The 26,669-nt window shown below is 40.7% G+C and overlaps 1 protein-coding gene across 1 annotated transcript in view; it reads left to right on the forward strand.

The window, feature by feature from the left end:
• The window catches only part of trip4 (thyroid hormone receptor interactor 4), a 68,975-nt gene extending 46,677 nt beyond the window's left edge, over positions 1-22,298 (forward strand). Inside the window, exon 13 of the mRNA XM_022748862.1 lies at positions 21,959-22,298. Coding sequence (XP_022604583.1) covers positions 21,959-22,023 — 65 coding nt within the window. The 3' untranslated portion in view covers positions 22,024-22,298. The remainder of the gene's footprint in view (positions 1-21,958) is intronic.
• Positions 22,299-26,669: the final 4,371 nt, after the last annotated feature.

The raw sequence follows: 26,669 nt of genomic DNA on the forward strand, positions 1-26,669 counted from the left end.
TGACTTCTTCCTCTCGCTTCAGCTTGCTGTGCAGCTATTCACTGTGTGAGCTCTTAAGTCTTTATCTCACTCTTTCTCTCTCTGCCTCACATAACCCTCTTCACACTTCGCCTGAGAGCACCTGAGCTTTCAGGAAAGGACACATATATACACACACAGAGACACAAAAGACACACACATCAACTCCAGCTGAGCCCCCCTGCTTACAGTGGTATTAGGACTGCATCTTTCTCCCTCAGCTGTGGAAATAGCCTGATTACTGATGGCTGGGAATGGATATAGCCCAACACCATGGGTTTTTCAGCAGGAAAAAAAATAAAAATCTGTTCATGTAATGTTTGTAAACTAGATCTTTGTGTGCCATTTTTTTCACTCTGTCATTGACTACGAATGAGTAAAGGAAAGCATTGTACTTGCCAGACTCACTAAAACTCATCAGTCCTAATATTACTGTTTGTTTTCTCCTTGTCATGGTTTAATGTTGCCACTATAGCATGTCGCCATCATTGCATAACCTGCAATAATTATAATCTTTCATCTTAATTAAAGTCTTGGATCTTGTGTTCAAACCAAAAAGTATGTCATCTACCGTTGGGTTTCTTTGACTGTACGCCAAAAATGAGGGGGAAAGCAGCCAATTTAGATGAAGGACTAGACCTCAGTTTAGAGAATAAAAGAAGAATTACCACGGCATACATGAAAAAGATCGCTCTCTCAAGCCATTTCCTTCTCTACCACTCTGACTTCTCCAACATCAAACAGCCCCGTTGCCTCTAAAGGTCAAAATCAGCTAGAAACACTTTGCATCACATTGCCTCTGTGAAATCTTCCACCTTCGTTTAATAGCCCAATTATTTCAAAATAAATGTAAAACAGCACATTCACCACACAGTGTGTTTTAAAGTTACGAGCTCTACAGTTTTGACAGACGACACTGAGGCCAAGAACTCAACTGTCTCAGAGGGTGGACAACAAATTGTTAGTTGTTAATGATATAAATACAGTCCAACAGGGACTTGTAAAGTAGAATATTGGCACATATACATATATATCTATATATCTATAGATATATATGTATATATATGATGCAAAAATAGAAAAGTACATAGTACATATTGGCACATTTCTAGAGGAAAATACAAGAGCAAAACAGAAACTATCTGCTTTTAAATAGCCCTGGTTGAATCCTGCTAGTCCAGCCTCACACCCACACATTCTCTCATCTGTACTCCACCTCTTCCTGCACCCCCTCTCCCTCAAACATGCCTTCCTCTTGCTAATTATCGAGTGCACTGCCTTATTCCTCTCGCAGCTTGTTAAGCTCTCCAGGAGCCTAGTTGACCCACTTTACATCCAGACCTGTAGGCTAAAAACCCACTGATGGCTCCTTTGTTTCTTTTCAGTGAGCCCCACCTGTGTATATACATATAGATATGTAGATATATATGTATATATCTATATGTATATATATATATGTAGATATATATATAGATATAGAGTGGGGTACAAAAATCTGGGACCATTTTCCCACTCCCTTCAGTGGGAAAGTGGTCTCAAACCTTTGGACCCCAATGTATATATGTAGTATATGTCATCAAAATGCCCCCTGCAGCTTGATGGAGCCACCGGATTCCCTCACTGTAGGGGTCAAACATTCAAGCCTGTACCGTTCTCTTGGTGTACGCCACATGCGCTCACCCACTTATCAAGAATATGGTGGATGACTCATCTGACCAGATCACTTGTTTCCACGTCTCTGCAGACCAGTGTCAATGGTTTTTGCACCACTGAACTCTCATATGTGCATTCATCTTTGTAATGAGCGGTTCATGCACTGCAGTCCTACTACAATATCCCTCTCTATGTAATTGTCGACCGACTGTTTTTGCTGACAGTCTGATCACATCCTGCGCTGACATCCTCAGTCACCTGAGGAAGAGTTGCCCTTCTGTTTTCCCATACATATCACACTAATGCACGAGCATCGCAGTCATCAATTGAGAGCTGTCAACCACAATTTCCGACCTTATTCTCTGACGTCTTTCACGTAGATCTAAATGCAGATGTCACTTTAGTCACTGTTCCTATTGAAACATGAGCCAGTTGAGCAGCCTTTGTGACTGAAGCTCCTGCCATCTGTGCCCCAACAAAGAAACCTCTTTCAAAGTCACTCAGATCTTTTCCTCTTGCCATCTTGATACAAAGCCGGAATCAACTGGGCCTGCTCAGCATTTTTAAACATGCCACAGAGCATGATGGGATGCTAATTGCTTAAATTTACCATGCAGTGCACCTGTGTAGAAGCATCTGCATTCATTATGTTCCTTGTGTTAGAAATAATCCTTTGTCCTTTGTATATTTACTGTCAATGGTACAGATCACTGGAAACACTTTTTTCAGTTGTGCTAAAAAAACAAAACAAATTACATCACCTTGCCTCTGGTTTTTTATAATTTACAGGAATAATACAAATATACTAAATGCAAAAAAGATACCAACACAAGTTTTGTTTCCTACTATTCCACGTGCATCAGATATAGTATCTGCCTGAATAAAAAGACATTAGATTTCTAAAGGAAAAAAATGTTTTATTTGTTTGATTTTTTTTTTTTTTTGGCAAATCACATGCAGCCTCTCTGAATTTGGGCTAATCTCTTGTATTCCCTTCTCTTTTCACAAACTGCATCAATATTTACACATTAAAGCAAACAGAGGCAACAGTGCATCTTATTAGCGCTGTGAAGTAAATATCAGTGCCCCTGTCACGCTCAGCTTAGACACAGACAAGACTGGAATATCTGGTAGCAATTATAAACCTGCTTGTATATCCAACTCATCACTGCTGATGCTGTCAGAAGCCCCGTCTCAATGCCTCTTCTTCTCTGAAGGTTACACCGTGTCCAGCATAGCTATATAATTCATCAGAATGAAGCCACCATTAACGCAGCCCCCCTGTAAAAGCATGGAGCCGTTCTGAAAATTTCCGTCATTAGCCGTGCCTCCTCTGTTCCTCCCCGCCCCCCACTCTTCAAAAAAAAAAAAAAAAAAAAAATCAATAGCATCTGCCGCCATACAGCTAAGCCTGCCTCATTGCTGAAGGAGACAAACAGTGGGTGAGCTAAATTGATTAAGTATCAAGCTATTTTTAGAGATGATGATTTCTAAGTTTGTCCACATTGATGAAACAGTAAAATGGGAACAGTGTTTCATGCACTCCAAAAGTTCTGATGATTTCCACAAAGAAACTCACCATCATCATCATCATCATCATCATCATACGCAATAACTTTCTGATAAAATAAACATGAACATGTAACCCATTGCCTGCCACGGCTTTTGAAATAATGATGAAAGGGTTTCAGCACGCTCGGTGTCTGTGCAGTGAGCATTTGTCACATGCCTACAGTGGTTGTGGGTAATTAGCGTGTGACACAGAACGCTGCTAAGCTAACAAATGATGCATATAAGAGAGCTAATTGCATGTTGTGGCATATTTGCCATAATTATCAACCCCACCCACCTCCACAACCACCCATGCTCCATTGAAATGTTAGCCTCTTTAAGTATTATCATAATACACGTGACAGCAAACTGTTAATCAGGAAAGGGCTTTACTTCCTTCACCCTGTGTCCCCTTCCCCCAGCTGCCTCTGTTTATTTGCTCTGCATCTGTTTGAAGTGTTGCTTTTCCCTGAATAACAGAGGAACCACACTGGTGGAGGAAATGTTTGTCTATGTACATTTATGTTCAAATAACACTATAGATTTCCCCGTATTGTTGGGAGTCGCCGTGGCCGTAATATTAATGAATCGTATATATGCACATGCTTTATTGTCAAGCAACGCATCTTATTTGTGCACTCCCGTGTGCAGGTACATTTATTTTTGGATGAATTCATCTGTGCGCCGAGTGTCTGCCTGCGCGCATGAGAATAACATGGCTCAATTTCCATTTTTATGAACAATCCAGTTACCTCTGTCAGGGAGACTGATGGAGAGAGGTCTCCTGGATCAATGTCATCGTGCCTCTGGCATGCCAAGGAGCTTGTCCACCGTGTTACTGCTTCCTTTGCTCCCCCTCAGCCCCCTCCTCCCCAACATACCCACACACACACACACACACACATGCACACGCACAATAACGAACAGGCAGTACATAAACTTACACTTTGTCATCCATACGCTATTTCTCACCAATTCACAGACATCCCTCTCTCGCTATTTCTCACCCATCAATAGACAGGATACCTTCTGACATTTGACAGACCCATCAGTATTTTCCCTCCTCTCACTCTGCAGACAGCCAGCCTGTAGAGACCCAAACATAACCTTGAGCAAACTTAACCTTGAGCTAAATGAGCCACTTAACCAGACCCAAGAGATTCCTCTGATATTTGCCGGTCATAATGCCGGCAAATGCCGGTCAGCAAGGACCTGAAAATAAGAGAAGACATGACAAACAAGGTTGGTCACTTTCAAAGCCCCAGCTGTTGTTATTTTTTTTTTTTTTTCAGAACTGCTACTCTTATCCACACAGAAATACTCACACACACATACACACACATACATACCATTTGGCGTAGGATTTTATCCAAAGTAGTAAGAATTATGTGCAGTGGGAGTGGAAGCACTAACCCTGGCAGTGTTTGTGCTCTTCTTTCTCTCCCCATTGAGCTGTACAGCACCACATGGAGCACACAGATAGATAAATCCTCGAGCAGTGTAAGATTAATCAGAAACGATGGTGGCTATTAGACAATGTCAGGCAAATAAAATGTCTTCCCTCGATTCTTGTTGATGGCAGCACAAGAACGCAACTTGCCAAATTAAATCCCCCTCTGGGCTTTTATGATAAACAGCATGAAGATTGTCTGGCAAAGTGTAACGTGTTTGGATTTGACTATGAAAAAGAAGAATTCATCCCCATCACATGTCTTGCCTAAGACTTGTGAGGGAGAGGTTTTGTTCTTCTCACCCACTGAGGATCTTAAATATTTGAAAGACACGAAGCATACTGCAAAGAACCTCATGCTAGCTTTGTGTAGATGTCATATAATCCCATGAAAGGACCTTGCAGAAAGAAACAAGCTATTTGAAAAGGTAAAAAAAAAAAAAAAGAAAATGGTGCTTGTACATATTCCAGAAACTATTCCAGTATAAAAGTTTGTTAAATTATTTAGTGAGGTACATTAACATATCTGTTATTTCTCTGAGAGCGCTGCGCAATCAATAATGAGAATCTACTCGTGTTGTTCTTTCTGCTCTGTTGCCTTTCTGTTCTTGTGCAGTTGGTCAGATAAATCACAATCAGTCAGAAAAGAAATCGGAGATCCATAAATGAAGCCATATTTTGATGGATTCGCAGTAGTCCACTCACTGCCAAGTCCCCACTGGTGACTTGATGATAATATATTGTTTCCACAGTGCAGAGCCCAAACATGCAGCTTTTTTTTTTAAAGGGATATTTTGACGTTTTTGGAAATGTGCCTATTCTCTTCAGTACCACTCGCATGTCGTGGAGTGGAAATAGCACATAACTGCCAGTAAAACCATTTAAATCATTTTATGTACAGAATAAACGAGACATAACATGTTAATTAGTGCGCTTTAGAGATGCTAGGTTATCTCTGTTGTTACCTTTGGACGAAGCCAGGCTAGCTGTTTCCCTCCCCACTTCCAGTCCTTATGCTAAGCTAAGCTAAATAGCTGCTGGTTTTAGTGACCCACAAAAATGTAGCTTTATTCAACATTTGTTTTCTTTTAAACCACCTATTGCTCTTTTCCACTGCATGGTACCGGCTCGACTTAAAAATTGTGCATTGTATCTGGTACCTGGTAGTTTTTGTGGCACCACTTCTGCTGAGGTTCCAAGCGAGCTGAGGCCATACCAAAAGATGGAGTGAAAACACTGCAGACTACTGATTGACGGGATGAGGCGACTGTACACCGCTCACCCGCTACGTTCCTGTCAGTTATTGTACCGTACTTTTAGTATGGCGAACCCCCCAAAACCAATCAAGCGAGGAGGTGCAGACGTTTCTCTGTTTGGTTTCCCTTTGATATCCTCCTTTGTTCATGTGTGTGTCGTGTTGAACATAGTGTTGCTATAGTAACGACGCCACACTAAGGGGGTATACTATCCGCAGTGGAAGAAGAAGTACCTGGTACCAAAAGCGAGTAGAGTAGAGTAGAGTGGAGTTGAGTCCGTAGCATGCGGTCGAATTATTATTTCAACATATTTCTCTGAAAACAGGAAAAGGTTTTGGCCTCGCACTGAATTGGTCTTAGTAGTTTTACCTCCCACCAATAAAACAGAATCTCATTTTCAAATGGCTTACTGCCCAGTGTTTGAAGTGCAAATGTGCATGTAGCTGTTCAGTCCAAAAGTAATGTTATACAGTATTTATGAGTCAAGCTGCTACACACAGTTAGGTACAAATCTGGTTAATGTGTGGATATTTGTGTAGTCTGCTTTTGTAGTATTCTGTGCACTAATGCATACGGTAAAACCTATGTATATACATCACATATACACATATGAATAGTTATGTCTGTGAGTGGCAGCAGAGAATGGCCCGCCTCACTGGGTCCTTTCCCCAGAGATGAGTCTTGTACTTGAGCTGACTGTTAAACAACAAGCACTACTGTACATCACTGTGCGGGAACAAAGCAATGCACAAAGCTTCCCATCTCCTGACCTTAAGTCTAGTGTGTGTGTGTGTGTGTGTGTGTGTGTGTGATTTTGTGAGTGTGTTCCTTCCACCTTGTATCAGTGTGTGTGAGGAGAGAGTGCCTGCAGGGGTGTCAGCGGAGGTTTAAGATATTCAGCTTGCTGTCAGCACCAACACATTTCTCCCTCTGCACCGCTGCACAGATATGGAAATCCTGCCTCCTCAGAATGCAGAGCACCAGATCAGCTTCAATTTATTCCATTTTGCTCTCTCCCTCTCTCTCTCTCTCTCTCTCTCTGCACCCACCCTCCCTCCCTCTCTGTTCTCTCTGCTTCTCTCCCCCTCTCCCTCTCTACTCCACTGTCTCCATTCTCTCTTTGGTTTTCTGTTTCTTCTTAGCTGCTCTGCTCGTGGCATATGCCCTCAATGAAGAATTGTAGGGAGGTGAGAGCAGCTTCACGTCTTGGTTTAGAGCAAAGAAGACGCTTCATTCTTTGAATCTAGTACAAGGTACAAGAAGTGAGAGATTGGCCGAATGTGTACGTACATATACTCGTATGTGTGTTTTACTCTTGGCGGTGTTGAGGATTGTTTGTGTTGTACCTCTCCCCTTCCCTCTTGTTAATTACCAGCGATAGAACAGCGGCGGCGCTCCACATTTGTAGTGGTGAAACACAATTAGTCAGTTGCCAAGCCGCTCTCAAAAAGGCTATCTCACCAACACACAGTGTCATCAGTAATCTAGTCTCAGCATAATCTAAATGCCAATGTCTATCCTCTGTGATCCATCCCCAGCCCACACTACATTTACATTCTAATTAGATGTGGCCCAGGCCGCTTCATAAGGACCCTTTTTAATAACACGGCTGTATTCACCTTTTCAGAGTCCCACCGCGGCTGTAAAAAAAAAAAAAAAAGTAGGCTACACTTTATATTTTGTCCCTTTGACATTGTGGCTACTGAGGATTTAAGTAGCTTTTAAAGCCCTCAGCACCCGAGTGTGTGTAGCCTGACAAGAGGTTTTCTTGTCTCTAGAGGATGAATTATAAATGGAATTGTAAGAAATGGAGATATGGTGCCGGAGCAGGAATAAAAACGCCAACACTATACACATCACACCCAATTTGTCCATAATTAGGCATAAAGGACGTTTAATTGTAGTCTCTGTAGCACTGTATGTAACATTTATACGAATAAAGACTTAATTTTCCTATTATTTTATTTGTTATAACTGCGGTCCTCAGTAATGATAAGTAGAGCCTCAGCTAACCCAACTCTTCTTTACTATTTATTAATCTGATAGTTGTTTTCTCAATTCATCAGTTAATCACTTAGTATAAAAAATTAAAAAAAAAAATTTCTGTCTGACAGATCAAAAGAAAAAGCAGCGTTTTTGGCAATTCTGCCTCAAAAAACTCAATTAACACAATTAAATGATGAAAATATATTGATTTTCTCTCACTCGATCAATCAGTTACAACAACTTCAGGTCCATTGACCTTGTATTTCTACACAGTCAGTCTCTGTCTCACTCCGTGACGAACATTATTATCGAGGTGTAATCGGCAGTTTCTTTTTCTGATTCTCTTAAATGAAAACTCTCCTTTTCTAATTTGCTGAGATTTGACAGCTGTTTAAACAACATGCAGAAACAGTGATTTTACAGTGTTTGCAGTAGCTTCCTGTGTTAGGGTTTTTTTTTTTTTTTTGGTGACAACATGTTGTTATAACAGGAAAATGTGACTGAATCTAATGTGAAAAGAATAAAACATCTTCTGGATGACTGCCCTCATTTTCACTCCTGTGAACGCTCCCTCAAGGCTGGTGAGAGGTCTGATTGGGATACTTGATTTTTTTATTTTTTTCTCATCACCAGCATTTTCATTTCAAACTGACAATGGGTTCATTTTAGCAGCTGAAAGGAAAAGATTGGCAGTTTTTGTTTTTTTTTCTTCACAAACTGTGGCGCTACCAAAAAACATCATAATTGATTTTTAGCCTGTTTGTACTTCTGTGCTTTAGACATAAAAATGGCACCTTTTTTCCAACAAGTCAGAATACATTGTGTGTCACCACCCTCCAGATTGATGAAGTGTTTTCTGATCTGACGCCCTATCAGCAGGACAGTATCATTTTTAAGTGCCGTCCTAATCTATTAATCACAGCTAATTAATGAAAGATACTAAATCGTAGAAATAAACACTCACACCCCTTAGCTTATGAGCAACTTACCCAGGGTTCCTGTGGATTGTTAAAAAGTCTTAAAAGTCATGGAATTCATTAATCTAAAAATATGGTCTTTATTGGTAATAAAAATGCCTTAAATCATTCTTTCAAAAGTTTTAAAAATGGATAGGATTTTTAGGAATCGTTTTTTTCTGACCTTGCAATTTAAAATCTGGAAATAATTGGTAACATCTATTTTTTAAATAATTAACTAAATACTGAAGACATTATATGACACACATAAGTTTATTACAAGACGATGATGATTGAGTCTCTCGGTGATGGTTCAGTTACTCTGGACTAATGATGGACTGACATTGATTAAATGTTGAATTTAAAATCTTGATTTAGCTGGGCATACTATGGATGCACATCTCTTAGTAAATATTAACCATAGGTGAGGACTGGAGTAAATACCAGGCAGGAGCTCAAGCTCAGTGTTATATTTTATTATTTTCTAAATTCTATAGTTTGTTCACTTCCACTTATCTTAAGTTTCTATTGAAAACATTCAGTAAATGTTTGTGTAAACCTCATTCTGTTCTGTGTAGTTCGACTTTAAACCGATAGATTGAGCAAGCTCTTTTTGAAGGAGGGAGGATTGTAGTGGAAGCACTGGGGTGCAAAGTGCAAATTCAATGAAAATGGGCTATTCAACCAAGAGTTCGTGGCATGGCTGAAACGGGTACCAGGCAATGTGTACGAGGCACCGTGCATTTTGTGCAGGAGTGGTTTCAAACCCAGGACAATGGGAATCAAGGCAGTGGAATCCCACATGCGGAGTGAGACACACAAAACTGCCAAGTCAACCAGCATACGGATGCCAAGTATTTCCTGCCCTCGTCTCCACCCCCATCTCCGATACAAGCAACCAGGGCAAGCAGCAACAGATCTCCGGACAACGTTTAGATGTACGCCCACGCTGAAAGCAGAGGCGCTGTGGTGTGTGAACACAGAGACAAATTACCAAATAAACAAGTCAAATAAAGGTTAGGAGACGTATTCTGCACAATGTTCCCGAACTCCGACGTTGCCCGCATTTCATTACGGGTGGCATCAAAAGAGTCGTAAATCTGACCACTGTCACCTGAACTGAACTGAAAATGGAAAATCACATTTCTAAACTTGGTTGTAGCTGATAACCGCACAGATCTCTCATTATGTTCAAGTTAGTTAAAACTAGCCTTTTTGTGAGTTCAGCATGTCTTCTGGACTCTTCTGTGTGGTCTAATGAACTGTGAGCCTTCATGGGTAATGCATGATGGAGTGTAGTGATATAGGGAAAATGGAAATGCAAAACAGAACGCCGTTATCTTCAGTGAGTCCATTTTTTTGAGACTTCTGAGTTAATTATAACGCATCGCCACTTCCAAAGATTACCTCTCACAGCCAGTGGTGAAGTCTTGGTTAAACTCATTGAGTTCAGCCATTAAAAGTTTAAACATATTTACAATCTGATAGAAGAAACTTTAGCACAGGTTAATGGAGAAATGTACATTTAAAACAAATAGTTATTATAATACTGTGTTTGTCACACTGATCTTCTGTAGCACTCATGTTGTCTCCAGCTGACTTCCCTCTGTGTTTCCCATTAGCTTGAGAATGAAAATCAGAACCTGGTGGCCCTCACAAAACATCCACTTAAAAGGAACAAACAATGAAAACATGCGCTTTATTTCACACCACATACAGCTTTAATAAAATTCACTCCAAACAGCAAGATGACATGATGACAAATTTGAATCATATTGTTCTGAAATTTTCCAAAACAATTGTTTTATTAAATTAAGAGCTGTGTTTGCAAAATATCTTCTGAGGAAATGTATCTCAGTTTTTTTTTTTCTCCCCCCATGATGTTTTAATACAACTGTTCAGCACCAGTCGTCATTACAAGGCGCTGCGCTTCAGCAGCATAGGAGACGTGATTGATAAGCTGCGAGGCTGCGGCCACGAATCACTTGTGGCTGCAGGGGAAACCTGCTCTGTCTGTTCCAGTACATTTGTACAGGCAACTCCCATTAACTGATAAACCTCAGTATGTCAGTCATTACAGGTTTCCCGGTTATTGTGGTTAAAAAAAAAAGCCACCAACAGTGTTTCTTTTCAACTGGTGATGTAAAAGCTCTGTACCAAAGGAACAGTCAGGCGTCAGTGGTGCTATGACAGAAACGCTCATTTATTTTGTACTCAACAGAAACTCTCCTCTTCTTCTACATTACATCATTAGTTCCTAACAGTTTGTCATTCGGTGCGTCTGTTACTGATCACCAAAGGCTGGAGAACAAATAGGACGAACCTCAGTAACAAGCTATTACAGCAAAGTTCCCCTTGTAATCACACTCACTTTTACCATTTTTTGCAAGTGAAGCAATGGGAGGGCTCACTGGAACTTGAACTTGAACTAACTTCAAAGTAAGTTCATCTGTCACCGAAGGACTCTCAGGCTACATCCACACTACTACGTTTTAGTTTTAAAAAAATGCCTCTCTTATTGCTACGTTTTGCTAAGTTTTCAAGCACCTAAAACAGAGACTTTTGGAAAGGCTGCTGGACCTGTTCTAGTTTGTTCTGGTTGCGTTGTAGTCTAGACGGGCAAAAACTGAGACCTATGGAAACGATGACGTAGACACCCACGGTCGCTCCCCCACCAGTGGTGAGAAATCCAGTGAAATATTATTTAAAGCTCATGAATGTATAGAAAAACTGAATGGAAAATGAATATTCATTTCTTGAACTGATGGAACGGAGCCTCTAGCAGTTTTGAAAACAATTATTGCGCATTTCCAAAGAACTGAATAGATGCAATAGACTAAATTTTCACCTTGCACTTGCCAGGATGTCTGATTGGCCGTCGACAGTCTGTTGACAGTCACATCCAGCATTCTTTGGCTGACAGAGTTCAAACTGTTCACACGTCGGCCCGAGCTTTCCTGTTTGTCGAGCTCCGCGGGTAAAATTGAGCGACTTTTGGGAAGTTGTTTATCATGTGTGCTCGCAGTGTGAATCTGCTGCAGCCAAGTGGCTGTGCGTTGAAGCCATGACATCAGGTCTGAGAGGAGAATCATTCTGAAGTCAATTATATTCAGTGTCGAGTTTGTGTTGCAGCCTGTAACTATAACAAATGTTTAAGGCAAGAAGTTTTGACTGTAACTGCAATGTCAACAGTAGCCTAAGTAATAATCATTGACCGTGATCATCATTGACTGGTTTTGGACCCTGAATCACAATCCAATGTAATGTAGGCTGATGTATTTATTTTTACACACAGTATAGCCTCCAGCATGTAATCAATATGTATGCTGTGTGACACCATTGTCTAACTCTCAGATGAAGCTCACGCACAATTAAACTCTATATCGCCAACAGGGTTCTTTCTCTCAAAAATAATCACAATCTGTGTATTGTTTGTCTCTGTGATGTAGGAGCTCGCAGTTATTAAACTGTAGGTGTTCATTAAATACAAAACATTTATACACCGAACACTTCTCTCAGGTTCCACACCCCTGTGTCGCAATTTGCATTTGAGTTTGGCTTTAATTTGCTGGGTATAGAGTTGGAGTTTATATCGCATTAAACCCTGCTTGTCAATCAGATATTTAGAAAGATCCGCATTTCGGGGAGTGACCAGAACAACTGAAGTCTTATGTTAACTGCCAATGAGCAGCTGAGGTTTGTACCTCGCCTAGAAACCCTCGAACACTGACACTGTTAAAGATCTGCTCACTCTGAGTTTGCATGCTTGTCTGAAAGTCTGAACTGCTACCCCTTCAAATTTGAGACTGTCAGTCACAAAGTGCTGCTCAGACAGTCTGAAGGGAGTAAAAAAAAAAGAAACAGCTTTTCAGCGTGTCAACGGGAGGTGGTCTTCATCACTAGATTTCGTAGCTCTCTGAAACTGAGAATCTGATTTCCTGCAGCAGTTAGCACGGTGCGTGTTGGATTGAAAACAGGCAGAGCTCCAAACACTTTGCTGATTTTCATTTTTCCTCCACATTCCTCACATTTCTACTTCTGTCACTGGTCATTAGTGAACTGCAAAAGTTGCCTCTGTGCAGTTGTGTGACATTTAGCCTATAAAGAGAAATGAGTCTCAGTAAGGGTGTGTGACGTAATCTAAAACAACAAAAAAAAAGATTAGCAAATGTCTGACGGTTTGTTGGTAACTTACGATGTTCACAAATGCATAAACAAATACCAAACAATTTGAATGAATGTAAAATAATTTTACAAATAGATACATCACAATTTGAATAAATGTTTGTATTTTACATTCAGGGTATATCTTCAACTTTAAGTTCATAGATCTGATCAAATTTGCTTTTGAAAAGCTTTTGTGCGCATATAATTAAAAAGTCTTTCTTTGTGTGAGGAGTTTTGAAAGTATTTTCACATCCCCTGAACCATAAATGCATGCTGTGTTTCAGCGCTGGTGAAAAACGTGGATGTCAGTGCATTCATGTGTAATTTCCAAATGGGAAAGGTGTTTTTTCAAAATAAGATTAAATAGCTCATCATCCTATGATTAGACAGTAATTGACTCAGTATTTTTACACAGACTAATCTGGTGCCTTCAATTTTTGCAATTTAAAATTCTCTGACTCTACGGTTTTGTCTATAAACTGTATGTAAACACATGGCACATTAAACCAGCGCACGTAACTAACATGAAGTATTGAGCTACTTCATAATCATGCACGTTTTGATTGAAACTGATCGCTTTGTTTATAGGCGACTCACTGTGTGTATATGTCACAATAACTTAGAAATATTCTTCTCTCGCATATTAGCTCGCCGTTCTTGACAATGTTAATGTTAATGTTTGCATGTAGATGACAAAATTTCCAGACGAATAGTGAGATGTGGATGAAATTAAAGCATTTATTGAGTCTCTGAGTGAATATCACAGATAAACTACATTTCACAAATCATAGCCAGCACAGTTTTCCAGGAAAAATTCAAATTGATATTAAAATCATATTAATTCAGTGCTGTTTATCATGAATTCACACACTTATTCGAGCTGTGGGCTTATTCTTAAAACATCATGGTCTTTACACGTTACATGAAACAAAGCTGAGTAAACTACCCCCCTCAAAAAAAGGAAGTCTAGTAGAGTGAACTAATAGCAGGTGGGATCTTTGCTCTAGATTACATGGAAATTTTAGGAATACCTCACTGCTCCACATCTGCCTACCAACCAGCACCACCTCTGCTGTCCCGACTTGTCAGACACCGGTTCTCTAGCGAGTTGTGACGAACTGTCATGTGCGTGACTAAACCGGCTCAGCAGCACGCTGTTGGTTGGAGAAATCACTCAGCCATTACAGCCCCTCAGTGTCTGTGAAAACAGCTTCAGGCAGGGAGGTTTGGACGGACCAAGAGATGGAGAGAGACTGTTTTCTCTGCAGTGTGAAGCAGGGTTGATGCTTCTCCCTAACCCCTTGTAAACAGCATGCCAACACAACTCTCAAACAGCACCTTCTCTATCCACTTGTAAATTCACCAGCTCGGCAGCACAGGAAGGGAATGTAAATTAGGTGTGACTAACAGCAAGATGGGAATCCAGGCAGTTTTTTCCCCTCCTCTCTTGCTGTTCTCCCCTGGCTACCCAGGGTTTTGTACACATCCATTTTCCTGCAGTGCTCGAAGCTGTCGGCTTGGTTTCGTCTGCAGAATGACTTCAGTCGGAGATGTACTAAGCCGAGGCCAGATACGGAAAAGAAGATAGAAGGGCAGTGTTGCTCAGCTGAAGTCAGAATAAAGCCTGTAAAAAAAAAAACTATTAGTTTTATCATGAAGTGGAAGTCCTTTCATTCCATCTTCAAAACCGTCCGACCAGTCGTGCTTACTGAAAAAATGGGAAATACAACCGCCGCTCTCGATTGCTTCGAAATATTTCAGCTTTATCAAGTACACTAAACCCTTTTTGCATGTTCAAAGACAGAGCTGACGATATTTTCCTCATTGCAAGCAAATCCCATGTAGACCAAAGTGAACAATAAATAGATCCTACTAACAAGTACTGCCTGTGTAGCTAAAGCCTGATTTAGCTTATTCCTCTGTGCCACAGAGCTCCACTGTTGCCTAAAGACTGTTAAAACCACATCAGAGAACCACACTGTTGCAGTAGGTGAGTAGGTATAGGTAGGTAGGCTTTATTGAACCTGTGAGGAAATCTGTCATTGTCATGTTCCATCCCATGAACAATCATTTTGAGTGAGTGCCACATACACCAACCTGGTGCTGTAAATACTCACTTAAAAACCAAATGTGTAACAACTCTGCTAAGAACTACATTGTCCTGCTGGTGCAGCAAATTACTTGACCTTTTTAGCTACACGAGTGGTGTAACTCAACGGCAGTGGCAATGTTCAGTCCACCGCTGTGGTTCAGACTGAGATATCCCAACATCTATTTAGGGTTTTTAGTAAAATATGGATGGATTGCGATACAATTTTGTGATGCCCAGAGAATGGATCCATTTTGGTGATACTCTGCCTTGAGTTTTCACTTATGCGTTGAAATAACTCAACAGCTACTGAAAGTGTGAGCACAAACCTTGTTGGACATCCATGATTCCCAGATGATGTATGCCACTGACTTAAGTGATCATCTGACTGTTTCTGTGGTACTAGCAAAACTAATGACATTCCCATCAACCTCCGTTGTACTTTGTGTTCAGTGCTAATTAGCAATTGTTAGCATGCTAATAAACTAAACTAAACTGACAGTGAACATGGTAACCTAAATAAACCTAAACATCAACAGGTTAGCGTTGTTTTTGTGGCTGTAGACTCTTGGCCTTGTTTAAAAATGAAACTATGTTTTGTGAGCAGTTATATTTTTTTACTCTCCAGCAGTACATTTGTAGTAGACTCTGAATTGGTCATTGTGGAAGCCCAGTGGGGATCAGTGTAACAGATACTGTTGAAGGTGTCACATTCAATCACAGAGCTGGTGCTGCTCCACTTTTAACTTAACTTTTCTGTGTCATCATTTGTAGCCATGAAGCAATTTCCCCGTGCCAAAGCGTGCCATCAGAAGGTGCATCAACATGTGGTCAAAGAGTACATGCATAGCTGTTCTAGGTTTATTATCCAGGTGCATGGGGACTGGTGTGTAATGAAAAGATAGCATACAAAATTCCACCTTTTTATTCTTCCGTGTGTAGGCGGTTACTCTCACAGAAAGAGAGGCAGCAACCAGCCAATTATTCTTGTGAGTATTATTGCAAGGAAGCTGATGGGCCTGCATGTTATTGATGTCAAGGAGGATGTCAGTGGACCTCTGTTTCAGTCTAATAAATACTCTTTGCACTACTGCCCCTGGATTTTCAGGGGATTATGAGAGTTAGTTTTCCATCTGCAGTGAGCTGTATTCTCCCATTATGTGTAATGGGAATAGTATGCATGCAGTCATATTTGTGATTATGTAAAGAGAGTATCCAGCGGTAGTGTATGTATGAGCGTCTGTGTGGCTGAGTGTGTGTTTTACGGTCTTGATGATGGAGAGCTAGCCCTCTGCAGACAACCTGTGCTTATTTTATGGCCTCCTCCCCAGCTGCAGCGTGTGGGCAATAAACCTTTCTCCAGCAATCTCCAAACAGTGCAGCAATCAATGGGAAATTATCTCAGCCAATCGATGGGCCAGCCTTTCTATTTCTCCCTCTCTCTTCTTCTCCCGCTGTCCTCCTATCTGTATCCCTTTCTCCCAGGACCCCTCCCTGTCTCCGTCCCTCTCCCTCTCCTCATCCCTTCTGTCTCATTTTTGCTGTCTCTCTGTTTTTTCCACCCACTCCTTCACTCACCCCCTACCCACCCCCCATCTCTTTTGCTTGCATTCCCTCCAGCTCTCTCAGCTCCGCCAGCACCTACTCTGAAATGCGGCAGCTCAGCAGCTCCAGAGCCATTAACAAAAGTCGCCTTCACACGTGGAATATGTAACACTGCTGGATTGACTTTCCTGGCGAATATAATGAGTCTGACTTGGTCATACAACCAAGCGTGCTCCCTCTGACAGTCGTGACAGCAAGGCCCACTCACTGTATCCTATGCGTGTTGTTGCTGTTGTCCTTCCGTCCATCGCGCGCAAAACCTTGTTATTTTTTCCATGTTTCACTTAAGGGTGTATTTTAATGAGTTCAGTAAATTGCCTAAGGGACGGTTCTTAAACTGTTACCCTGCAACAGAAAAAAATACTAAGTGGTCTCTAACATTCAGTCCTTTAAGGAGCATAAATACTCTGGAATTGCTATGGTGACAGTGACGTGACAGCTAGTCATGTAAGTTAAGTCTTACTTGGGCTGTATTATATATCAACAAAAAAAAGACTCAAAGTGACTCAGAGAAATGCGCAACTGTGACTTGGAAAAGTAAAACATGAGTAAATCTGATCTACACATAGCTTTAAATATGATGTTACTGTTAATAACTATGGTTTTGTTATCTAACCGTAGGGAATTTTTAGCAGGTAAAAGAAACAAACTGAGGAAGATTTTTTATTTTTTTTTTAACTACAGTATATAAGAAGTTTGCTAAGGTACTTTAAATATTTTCTGCATCTCAAGTTTATCCAAGGAAATTAGCATTATATAATCAAGATTTTTGTATTAACATTAGATCACATAACCACTTGGAGGTGAAAGAGGTCGCTCGTAGTTACGAACTCTGCAGTTCCCCTCAGCTCCGCAGAGCTTTATAACGTTTTGCACCTTATCGGTTTTGTGGAACCAGCTGTTTTCGTTCACCTGCTCAACTCAGTTCTCATAAAGTAGTTTTAGTGAAAAGGCTGTAAAAACCAACCATAAGCTACTTGCTCTGCGTTCAGTGTCAGACAGACAGTTAGCAGCTAGCTGATGAGCATAGTGGAGCGTATAGCAACTAAAGAGACAAAAAACTAAGGGAATATTTAACTTTCATTTACCAGGCGGTGATGACTTTTTATAAATGTTAATGTTCCTCCATCTCTGCTGGTAGAGTAAATAGACAACTGTTTGCTAACACGTTTGCCATACAACAACCTTAGAAAGTGATATGGTCATGTTAATGAATGGTTTCCTCCCAGGTAGAGCACCTGAGATAATGTCTGCAACCGAAGTGTCATGAAAGGAAATTTGCATTTTCTTAATTTGATTGTATATTGCAGATTTTGTAACATAACATAGTACGAGTTACTCTATGCATGGTGGGTTTGAGGGAGGTCGTACAGCCAAGTCAAGCATTGCAAATACTACAAACAAAAAGATTTTGCCTTTTGTTGTGAATGGTTACATCCTTTTTATGTAGTATTGTAGCTTAAAATATCTTCTCCTGTTCATTTTTGTTTAGCAAGCCACTGTCTGACCGGGAGATCCCTAATGACAGGACTTGTATATTACACACCTCAGTATGATTGATATTCCTAACATTTTCATGTGTCCTTGGAGTTGAAGAATTTTTCATTCAGCTGAGATTCATGTGAGTCTAACAATACTGACATTGGCCAAAGGAGTAACTAACACAGTACAGCTTCTAAATGCTCATTCCATGAGTGCTTATTTGTTCACATACGCTGATAAACAACATTTCGCAGAAATGTCACTTTGTCATGACAAGGAAAATTGCCTGTGCCATTTTTCCACATTATTGACTCCAGCTCTTGTGCAACACCTAAAAGGAAGCAAGAAAGAGCTGAGCCACTCAGAAGAGTTCAAGCATTAACACACCTCCAGAATAAAAAAAAGTCCGCTTATGCTGGCACAACACCACTCTGACTCCGGCTCTCCGGAGTTCAGCTGCCATCTCAGTATTTTATGATACAGTTATTGGGCTCTTAACATCTAATATTTATTTTCTCCTAAAATACACACTAGAGTGGAACTGCTCTTAGACCGTGTCTGCTGAATGTTTCAAAAAGCGTTTTTTTTTTTTTTTGTTGTTGTTGTTGTTTTTAACCCATGATGCATTTCTGTTACGGTGAATTTATCATTGAAGTGATCTTGGGGAACCTTTTGGCAGCATTCATCCAAAAATTCCAGAGGTGTTCCCACGCCTAAGCAGCACTTGCTCCTGGCAGAACAGACAGACACTGACAGCCATTCAGACAGGCTTGGAAACGGTGAGCAAACAGCACTTCTCCCTAACAACTTGTTTATGCTGCTACTACCCACTGAGTTCAGCCACAACGTGACAACATGAAAAGAAAGCACAAGTGACAACCACCACCCCTGCCTGTCACACTTGTATCATTTTTTCCCCTGCCTCAGCCATGGGGGGAAAACAGCCAGCTAATGCTCTGGTTTGACAAGCAGGAGGCTTGTGTTCAGCAGAGAGACAGAGGGTTATTATTTGCCTCGCAGTTAAAGATGGTGGTCAACACAGGCTATCAAAACCCAGCAGAGGTTGTTCTGCAGAAAAGGGACAAAGCAGCAGAGTCTGTAAGAATGAGCTCTAATAGGGGGTTTTGCAATGTGATTGATAATAGGAATGCTGTATTGAGAGAGAAAGGGGGCAGTTACAGTAGATTAGGAGGTCAGCTCTGGTAACTTGTCTGCAGGGGTTTTATTTACACACCATAGCTGCAAGCATTTGTATAAATAGCAACTTGATGAAACCCCCTTTGAGATTCTCAGCTGTTTTCATCTTTGTAAACATTCTCATCTGAGCTTCACATGAACTGGCGAGCAACAAATTATAACCGTGGAAATTCTCACAACAATGGAAGCTACTGTTTTATGACTTGGAAATGATAGTCTGCTAATCAGCAAGTTCATGCAGGTGCTGCTCGCTGGCTCAGCTACAAAATCCAAAAGGATTAATGAAAGAATTGTTGACGGCTACATTCTTGGCAGACTATGAAACATGCACAGACATTAACATTCCTCGGATATATCCCTGGAGCACACTCACAAATTATTGTATAGTAGGGATCGACCGATATGGTTTTTTTCCGGGCCAATTCAGATACCAATTATTAGTAATCAAGGAGACTGATAACTGATACAAAACTGCTGCTACATGAAGTCTATGGACACCCTTCGTGGTGGCCAGATGTTTGTTATTTTGTCCACTCCATTTATATCAGTGAATTTAGGCTAAACAACAGAAGCAGCTCTCCGTATATTGCAATACTGTTCAAAAGCTCCAAATACTACATCCTCCACAATGTTCATACAGTTGAATCAACAACTGTCTACAACAGTTTTAATAAAAAACTAAACTTTATAACCTTCATGGAGGAGGATTTAGTGTTAAGCTTAAGACTGCATTAGTTTTAGATGGACCTAATAAATTGCCAACTGAGTGTATATTAGTAATTATCCGGCGTATACACAGGCTGCAAAGTGCCTGACTGGAATTTATTAGTTGTTTTCCGTGCTGTTCTCACCTGGGAACTGCATATATGCATTGAAGTACAGATTCATTTAACAGGTTTATCATATATTATTATTATCACCATATAACATGTTTTATCTCTCCCCTCCCCCCCTGTCTCGCAGTAAGACGTTTACTCAGACTGCATTTAACTGACTGACTGTGCTTTTATCTGATCTGAACAGTTTTACACAAGTAATTTTACAACTGCTTGAATAAAATGTATTTTAAGTAACAGTAGTAAGTGGCTGTTGACATACTGATGCACTGCGGAAACCATACTGTCTCATTTCCAGTTGCCAGTGTTTCTGTATTACTTTTTCCTGCTCTATCGTAACATTTAAACTTGCACTAGTTCTGCTCCAGCACTCAGAGCTCTCTCCTTCTTTTAGCAGCTTCCTGTCTAATTCCACTGTTGTTTACATGCTATTCAGATCTGATCGTTACTTTAGCTTATCAGTTAGCGTTGGCCTTTCTCTCTCTCTCTCTCTCTCTCTCTCTTGCTCGGTGTGTCTTGGATCAACAGATGAACTTGTTCATCAGAGTGTGGTGTTGTTGCGACTTCAGTGTAGAGGACTGTGATGTTTATTGCAACTTTGACGATGTCTGCTGCCTTCACTCGCTAACCGCAGCTGCTCCGGTCTGTGTACACAGTAGCTTTCAGTGTTGATAGGCTGTTAGTAGTGACATGTAACCAATCAGATGGAAGGACATTGCTCAAGACCACACAGTGGTGACTTCTGACAGTTAAAGACAGCTGCATCAGGGCCAAAACTGTGTATTTTGAAGTTAATCTATTTTATCAACAATCAGTTAAAAAAAAACAAAAAAAAAACTATTTTGATCATCGTAAAAAAGGCTGAATATCAGAGCCAATAATCAGCCAGGCCAATAATCAGTCCTACCCTTCTGTGTAGTGTGATGTTTATTTGTTATTACTAATAGCACTTTCACTTTTCTTGCTTTCCGTTGGTCATGATGATTCTGTTTACACTTGGTACAAGTCATATCTTTCTGCTGGAGTTAAGACAGTTTTTGCAGATGGCTTCAGATCAAGATGGTTGATAACGGTGTCCCACAAGGATCACATTGCACCCCATTACTATTTACTTCACAAATTATATTTAGTTGCACTGCTGTGTCCATTTTTATGCTGATGATACCATCTTGTACACCAGTGGTTCTACTGCCAGTCAGGCCTTCTCCAGATTACAGTCTGAATTTGAAAACCTACCTTTTATTAATTTGAAGCTTCTTCTAAACTCCAAAAAGAAAAAAATGTCTGCATCTCACAGGAGCACAGGGCTTTGATGTTAGTACTTAAATCTGAACTCTTATTGGAGATTTAATAGTGTATGCATCACTTTTATGTTGTACATCTTTACAACAGAATTAAAAGACACCTTATTTTGCTGCAACAAAGGCTGGGGTCTAATCTCTCTGTTGTGGAATAAAGTGTCTCATTGGCCTTTTACCTAATCATCATCTCTCTCTCTCTCTCGCTCTCTCTCTCTCGCTCTCTCTCTCTCTCTCTTCCTCTTGGCCTATCTCTTTCCGTCTCTCCTGCTCTCCCCTGTCTACCCGAGGCCGCCTCTAATCAGCAGGCCTTGAGCTCTCAGAAAGGTCACTCTGTCCCTTTGATGGTGTTTTGATTCATCCCTTCGTCTTCTCTCCCCTCCCACCCTTCCCTTTCACCCCTTTCTCTCGCAGGGAAGCTGGAGAGCCACTACCACCAGGGTGCCAAGAAGGGGCTGGTCCCATCAGCTGCAGAGTGACGTCAGAGGAGAAGCTGTGGTGGAAAAACAGCCTGATCTCACGGGAACATGGCAAATTATGTTCTCCAAAAAAAAGAAAAATGGCCACATTCCCAACATTTTATTGGGAGTTGTCAGTGCTGACACAGGATCATTATCTGCTCTGTCTCTGTTTTTAATTACTGACATTTGCATTTTACTTAAGAAATACTGCTTTAAAGTATGTAGTACATAAATATATATTATCATTTTGACAAATTCTGCATTCTGCGTTGTCTATTTGATTATTTGCACAAATAAAAAGATCTTTAGGTTTATTTTTGTGCGTCTTTTATTCCAATTAAAATGGGATTTGACAGAATGACCAAAGCGATGCTCCTCCTCTCTCGTCCTCATCAGAGGGGTCCTCTCACACCTATGGCCACATTTAGACCAACAATAGAGCTGCATTAACAGCGTTCTCATTCATTGCAAAGAGACCATTGCATTGGCGTGGGAGGGGGTGGGGGGTGGAGCAAAGAAGTTGATCCAGGATCAACAATGTAATCCAACATACTCTGTGTAGACTAATCAAATACATGCCTGTGCACTTGTGCTGATTCTGTTGTTTACCTCACAAGCGTTGAGCAGGGGGAGAAAATTATTACTGTTATGCATTTTTTGGACGCAGGGATATTTTCAGTCTAAACAGCATGGATTATCAAACCTGAGTCTGTGCTCCCTGCTCACCACCACAGAAGTTTTAACCCGGTCTGACACTGCAGTTGTGTTTGATTTAGCGACACCTGTGGTCATTGGTGTAAATTTTCTAAATAACGTAGTGGCCACAATGGAAGGTGGAGTGAAAAAACATGTGTCAACGATAAGGGGAGGCGGGCTATTGTTTACAAAACAGGAAAGGGTTAGTCGCTAGAGGAAGAAATTAATAATGTTGCACTCAGTTCTTCACACCAAAAATGACACAAATAACTTTGTAACAAGTGAAAAAAAGAGAGCTACAGTGAGGATCTCTCTAGCCGGCCAATCATGGCGTGAAGTGGGTGTGAATGTTGGATCGTTAGTTTCAGAAAGTTGCACAAGTGGCCAGGACATAAATCCCACTTAAATTCCACTCGGGGCAGGAAATGTGCTTTGAGCAGTTACTCTTTTCAGCTATAATGCTAATTTGAGGCCTTCTTTGTAAATCACTGTAAGACACAAAAACCAAGAGGCTGTTACACTTTACAAGAAAAATCCTGATTCTGGTGAAATATGAATAATCACTTTGTGTGAACTTTTTCTGCATTAAACCAGACTACGACCTTTCCCTAACCTCACCTAACTGCTGTGAGCGCCTAAACATAACCATAAAAACGTTTAATAATTCTGTATGCTCTATAAGCAGATTTTGTACTTGATTGGATATTTAGGGAGGAGTCAAATATGCTGTCTGTGAACATTTTACACATATGTTCAGTATCAGCATATTTGCAACTTGCCAAAAACATTTCCTTATTACGCAATTAGAAAATGTTTCCTACAAAATGTATTTGTTGTTGCAGTTTAGCTGTATACATATATATATATATATATATATTCTAAGTCTATATATATATATATATCACCTTGGGGTGTAGGTCCATTCTTGTTTTCCAAATTTCATCCAGTTCATGAATGTGTTCTTTCCTTTCATTCTCTGGTGCATGATAAATCCACCACTGACCATACAAACTATAGAGAAGTAACTAATGAGTATAAATACATTTGATTTCTATAACAGAATCAATACGAGCCGTAAATAGCATCAGAAATCAGGTTTGATATGATGATCATCTTAAGGACGCAATGTTGTGGCAAACAACAAGAAGCCTAACATGCACCGACTACTATCGCTGAAATAAATTCTTTACACCTCTTGAAGGTTCTTCTGTGCTCATACTCAAGTGCACAGAAGGTTTTTGACATTTTTATTATTAAGCCTTTCCCGTGGTTCAAGTGCTGCTGTGACAGGCTCTGATTTATATTCTGCCGGTGTAATCTAATTTTGTGTTTCCACATTTTACCTGTTCTTGCAGTGCTGTGTGCTTGTTTCCTTCCAAATGTGTTGAGTGGCTCTTTGACTAAGCTGTTTCTTGCCTGAGGGCGTATTTCACCATGGTTTTGAAAAGTGAATCACCAACACACACACCCATCCAGAGTTGTTATGTTTTTGCCTGTGCCTAGCATTGTAATTCGCTGTTGATTATCTTAGATTTACTCTTGTTTGAGTTGCAGATTAGCTACAACTCTCTGCTCCACTCCATTCAGCATGACAACGCATAATTGCACCAGCCCTTCCCAGTAATCTCCCACCCAGAGAATGTAAGAGGTCTCTTTTGTAAAGTTTCTCCATAGAAGGTGGGTTTTTTTTTTTCAGAGAGGCTGTTTAAGAATTTGCTAAATTCAGCCTCCAGTGAATCAACGATGACAGCTCCTTGCCCTGTGGGTGGCCCTTCCTTCTTTCTTCCAAATCTGGGCCATTTCTCTGAATGAGAACAGACATCCAAGTTCACATAAACAAGGGCTCTGTTCTGTTACGCCGAACAATTAAGCACATGCAGTTTTTACTAAGCCTCTTTAGATAAACACCATGAGATCATGTGCTGTTGGTTTTTCATGCACAAAAGATGATGTGATGCACTTGTGTGAGGAAAATGCTCTAGGTGATCCATTTAAATAATAAAACAGCCATGCTGTCTGAGCTACACTGAGCTTCAAGAGAGTAGAGGCTAGCAGCAAATTATCCCGTTTTTAAAGGAATAGTTTGACATTTTGGGAAGTATGATCAGAGTTAAATATGAAGCTACAGCTAGCAGCCAATTAGCTTAGCACAAACAGGGGGGGAAACCTAGCCTGGTTCTGGTTAGCTGTTCCAAAGGTAACAAAATCCACCTTCCGGCTAGAGGTCTTCATTCAGTTTTCACTTCTGAGAACCCAAGACCTTCCCAGTACCAAAGATGGGCCAGGTCCACATTGTGTTCAGTCTAATCAGTCGGGTCTTGTCTCGTTTTTACTGCCATATGTCTCTGTTCTGTGTGTTAGTATGTCCAACACCAGAGTGGATCTCAATGGAGACAAGCAAACACCGGATCTGGTGTGTTTTGAGGGAAACTGTGAAATTCACTGTTTGGATGAGGAAACTGAAGCCAAGTTTATTTTAGGAAGATCAGTAGTCTGCAAGAATTGGACTGAATTTCATTCACAGATATTAAACAGGTTAGAAGATTGCGTTTTGTCTGTCACCCAGTCGGCTACAGAGTGTGTTATCGCTGGTGCAGGGGGGAAATATAGGACGTTCAGTTATTTATATACATTTGTCTTTTACTTTCCATTTATTCTTAGGACATCATCTTTATCATCATATTGCTGCTCTATTCCACTGTGGCTGCTTGTTGATTGATCGAAATAATTGATAGCGGATCATGTGAAGACTTTTACTACCAGCACCTCTAAAGCTCACTAATTATAACATGTTATATCTCTATGTTTGCTCAATCCATACAAACACCCAAGTGTAAAGATGACAGTTCCTCCATTTTACAGGGATTTATGTGGCCATGGAGCCAACAAATAGTGTGTTTACATAGCCCCCGTAAAACTGCAAAATGTTGCTTTTACACTTCAGCGTTTGGATGAATTACACAAACAAGATCTAGCAGTTGAATTAGTGAGTTTTTAGAGGTGCTGGCGTCTGGATTCTGTTACCTTTGAACAGAGCTGGGCTGCTCCTTTTTCCCTCTTTCTGGTCTGCTGGATGTAGCTTTGTAATTAACGAACACGAGAGTGATATCAATCTTCTCATCTAACTTTCCACCAATAAGTGCATTTCCTAAAATGTCAAACTTCTGCTTTAAATCACACCGACCGACTATCAGTGGTGTTTTTCTGCTTGATCAGTGCCTGAGGCTTCTTCTGCTACATCACAAACCAGCCACCCTGCTGTTAATGATGCTGGTGGATAGGGGAGAGGAACTAATCAGAGAAGATGAAGCAATATAACACGCAGGGCGTCATCCAATTTTGAGCACCACCTGTTTCAGGAGTAAGAGCCCCAACTAAAATTCTTGTCACCATCCAACTTTCAACCAGTTAGCTAAGGTTTTAAATTAAATTACACATAAAAAAAAAAAAGGTAATGTGTTTATTCATCATTTGGGCTGAAAAAGATGCCCAGCTGAATTTCCTGATTGAAATGAAATGCAGTTGACTCCAGTCCAACAGTATGCCCCCCTTACCATCAAGCCAAGTTTCCAGTTGTAGAAGCAGCAGGACCTTTGTGTGCTTGCTGAGAGACTGATTGGACGGAGGGCATAGGGTCCACCCCCACCCACCCACCCCCATCCCCACAGGCCTGGAAGATGAATTAGGCTTTGGAGCACTTTAGAAGAGGTGGTGGCAGGCGGGGGAACAATACAACCTGGGACCGGCTTGTGGGTCATCCATCTCATAATCTGTCACAGAACGCTGCTTGTCGAGTTAGGGTGGATGCACAAAGGAAATATTTAGAAAAGGATATTGGTTCATTGAAGACAATTTGACAGCAGACTTTTGATGCACTGAAATCCTTGAACAACAACATACCAGCCACAACAACATCTCAGGACTTCAAAGACACAGCGCCTCACCGTTATCACCAAGTGGTAAATGGA

This window comes from Seriola dumerili, unplaced genomic scaffold (genome assembly GCF_002260705.1).
Source record: "Seriola dumerili isolate Sdu_G_001 unplaced genomic scaffold, Sdu_1.0 BDQW01000011.1, whole genome shotgun sequence".
In the NCBI taxonomy this organism is placed as follows: Eukaryota; Metazoa; Chordata; class Actinopteri; order Carangiformes; family Carangidae; genus Seriola; species Seriola dumerili.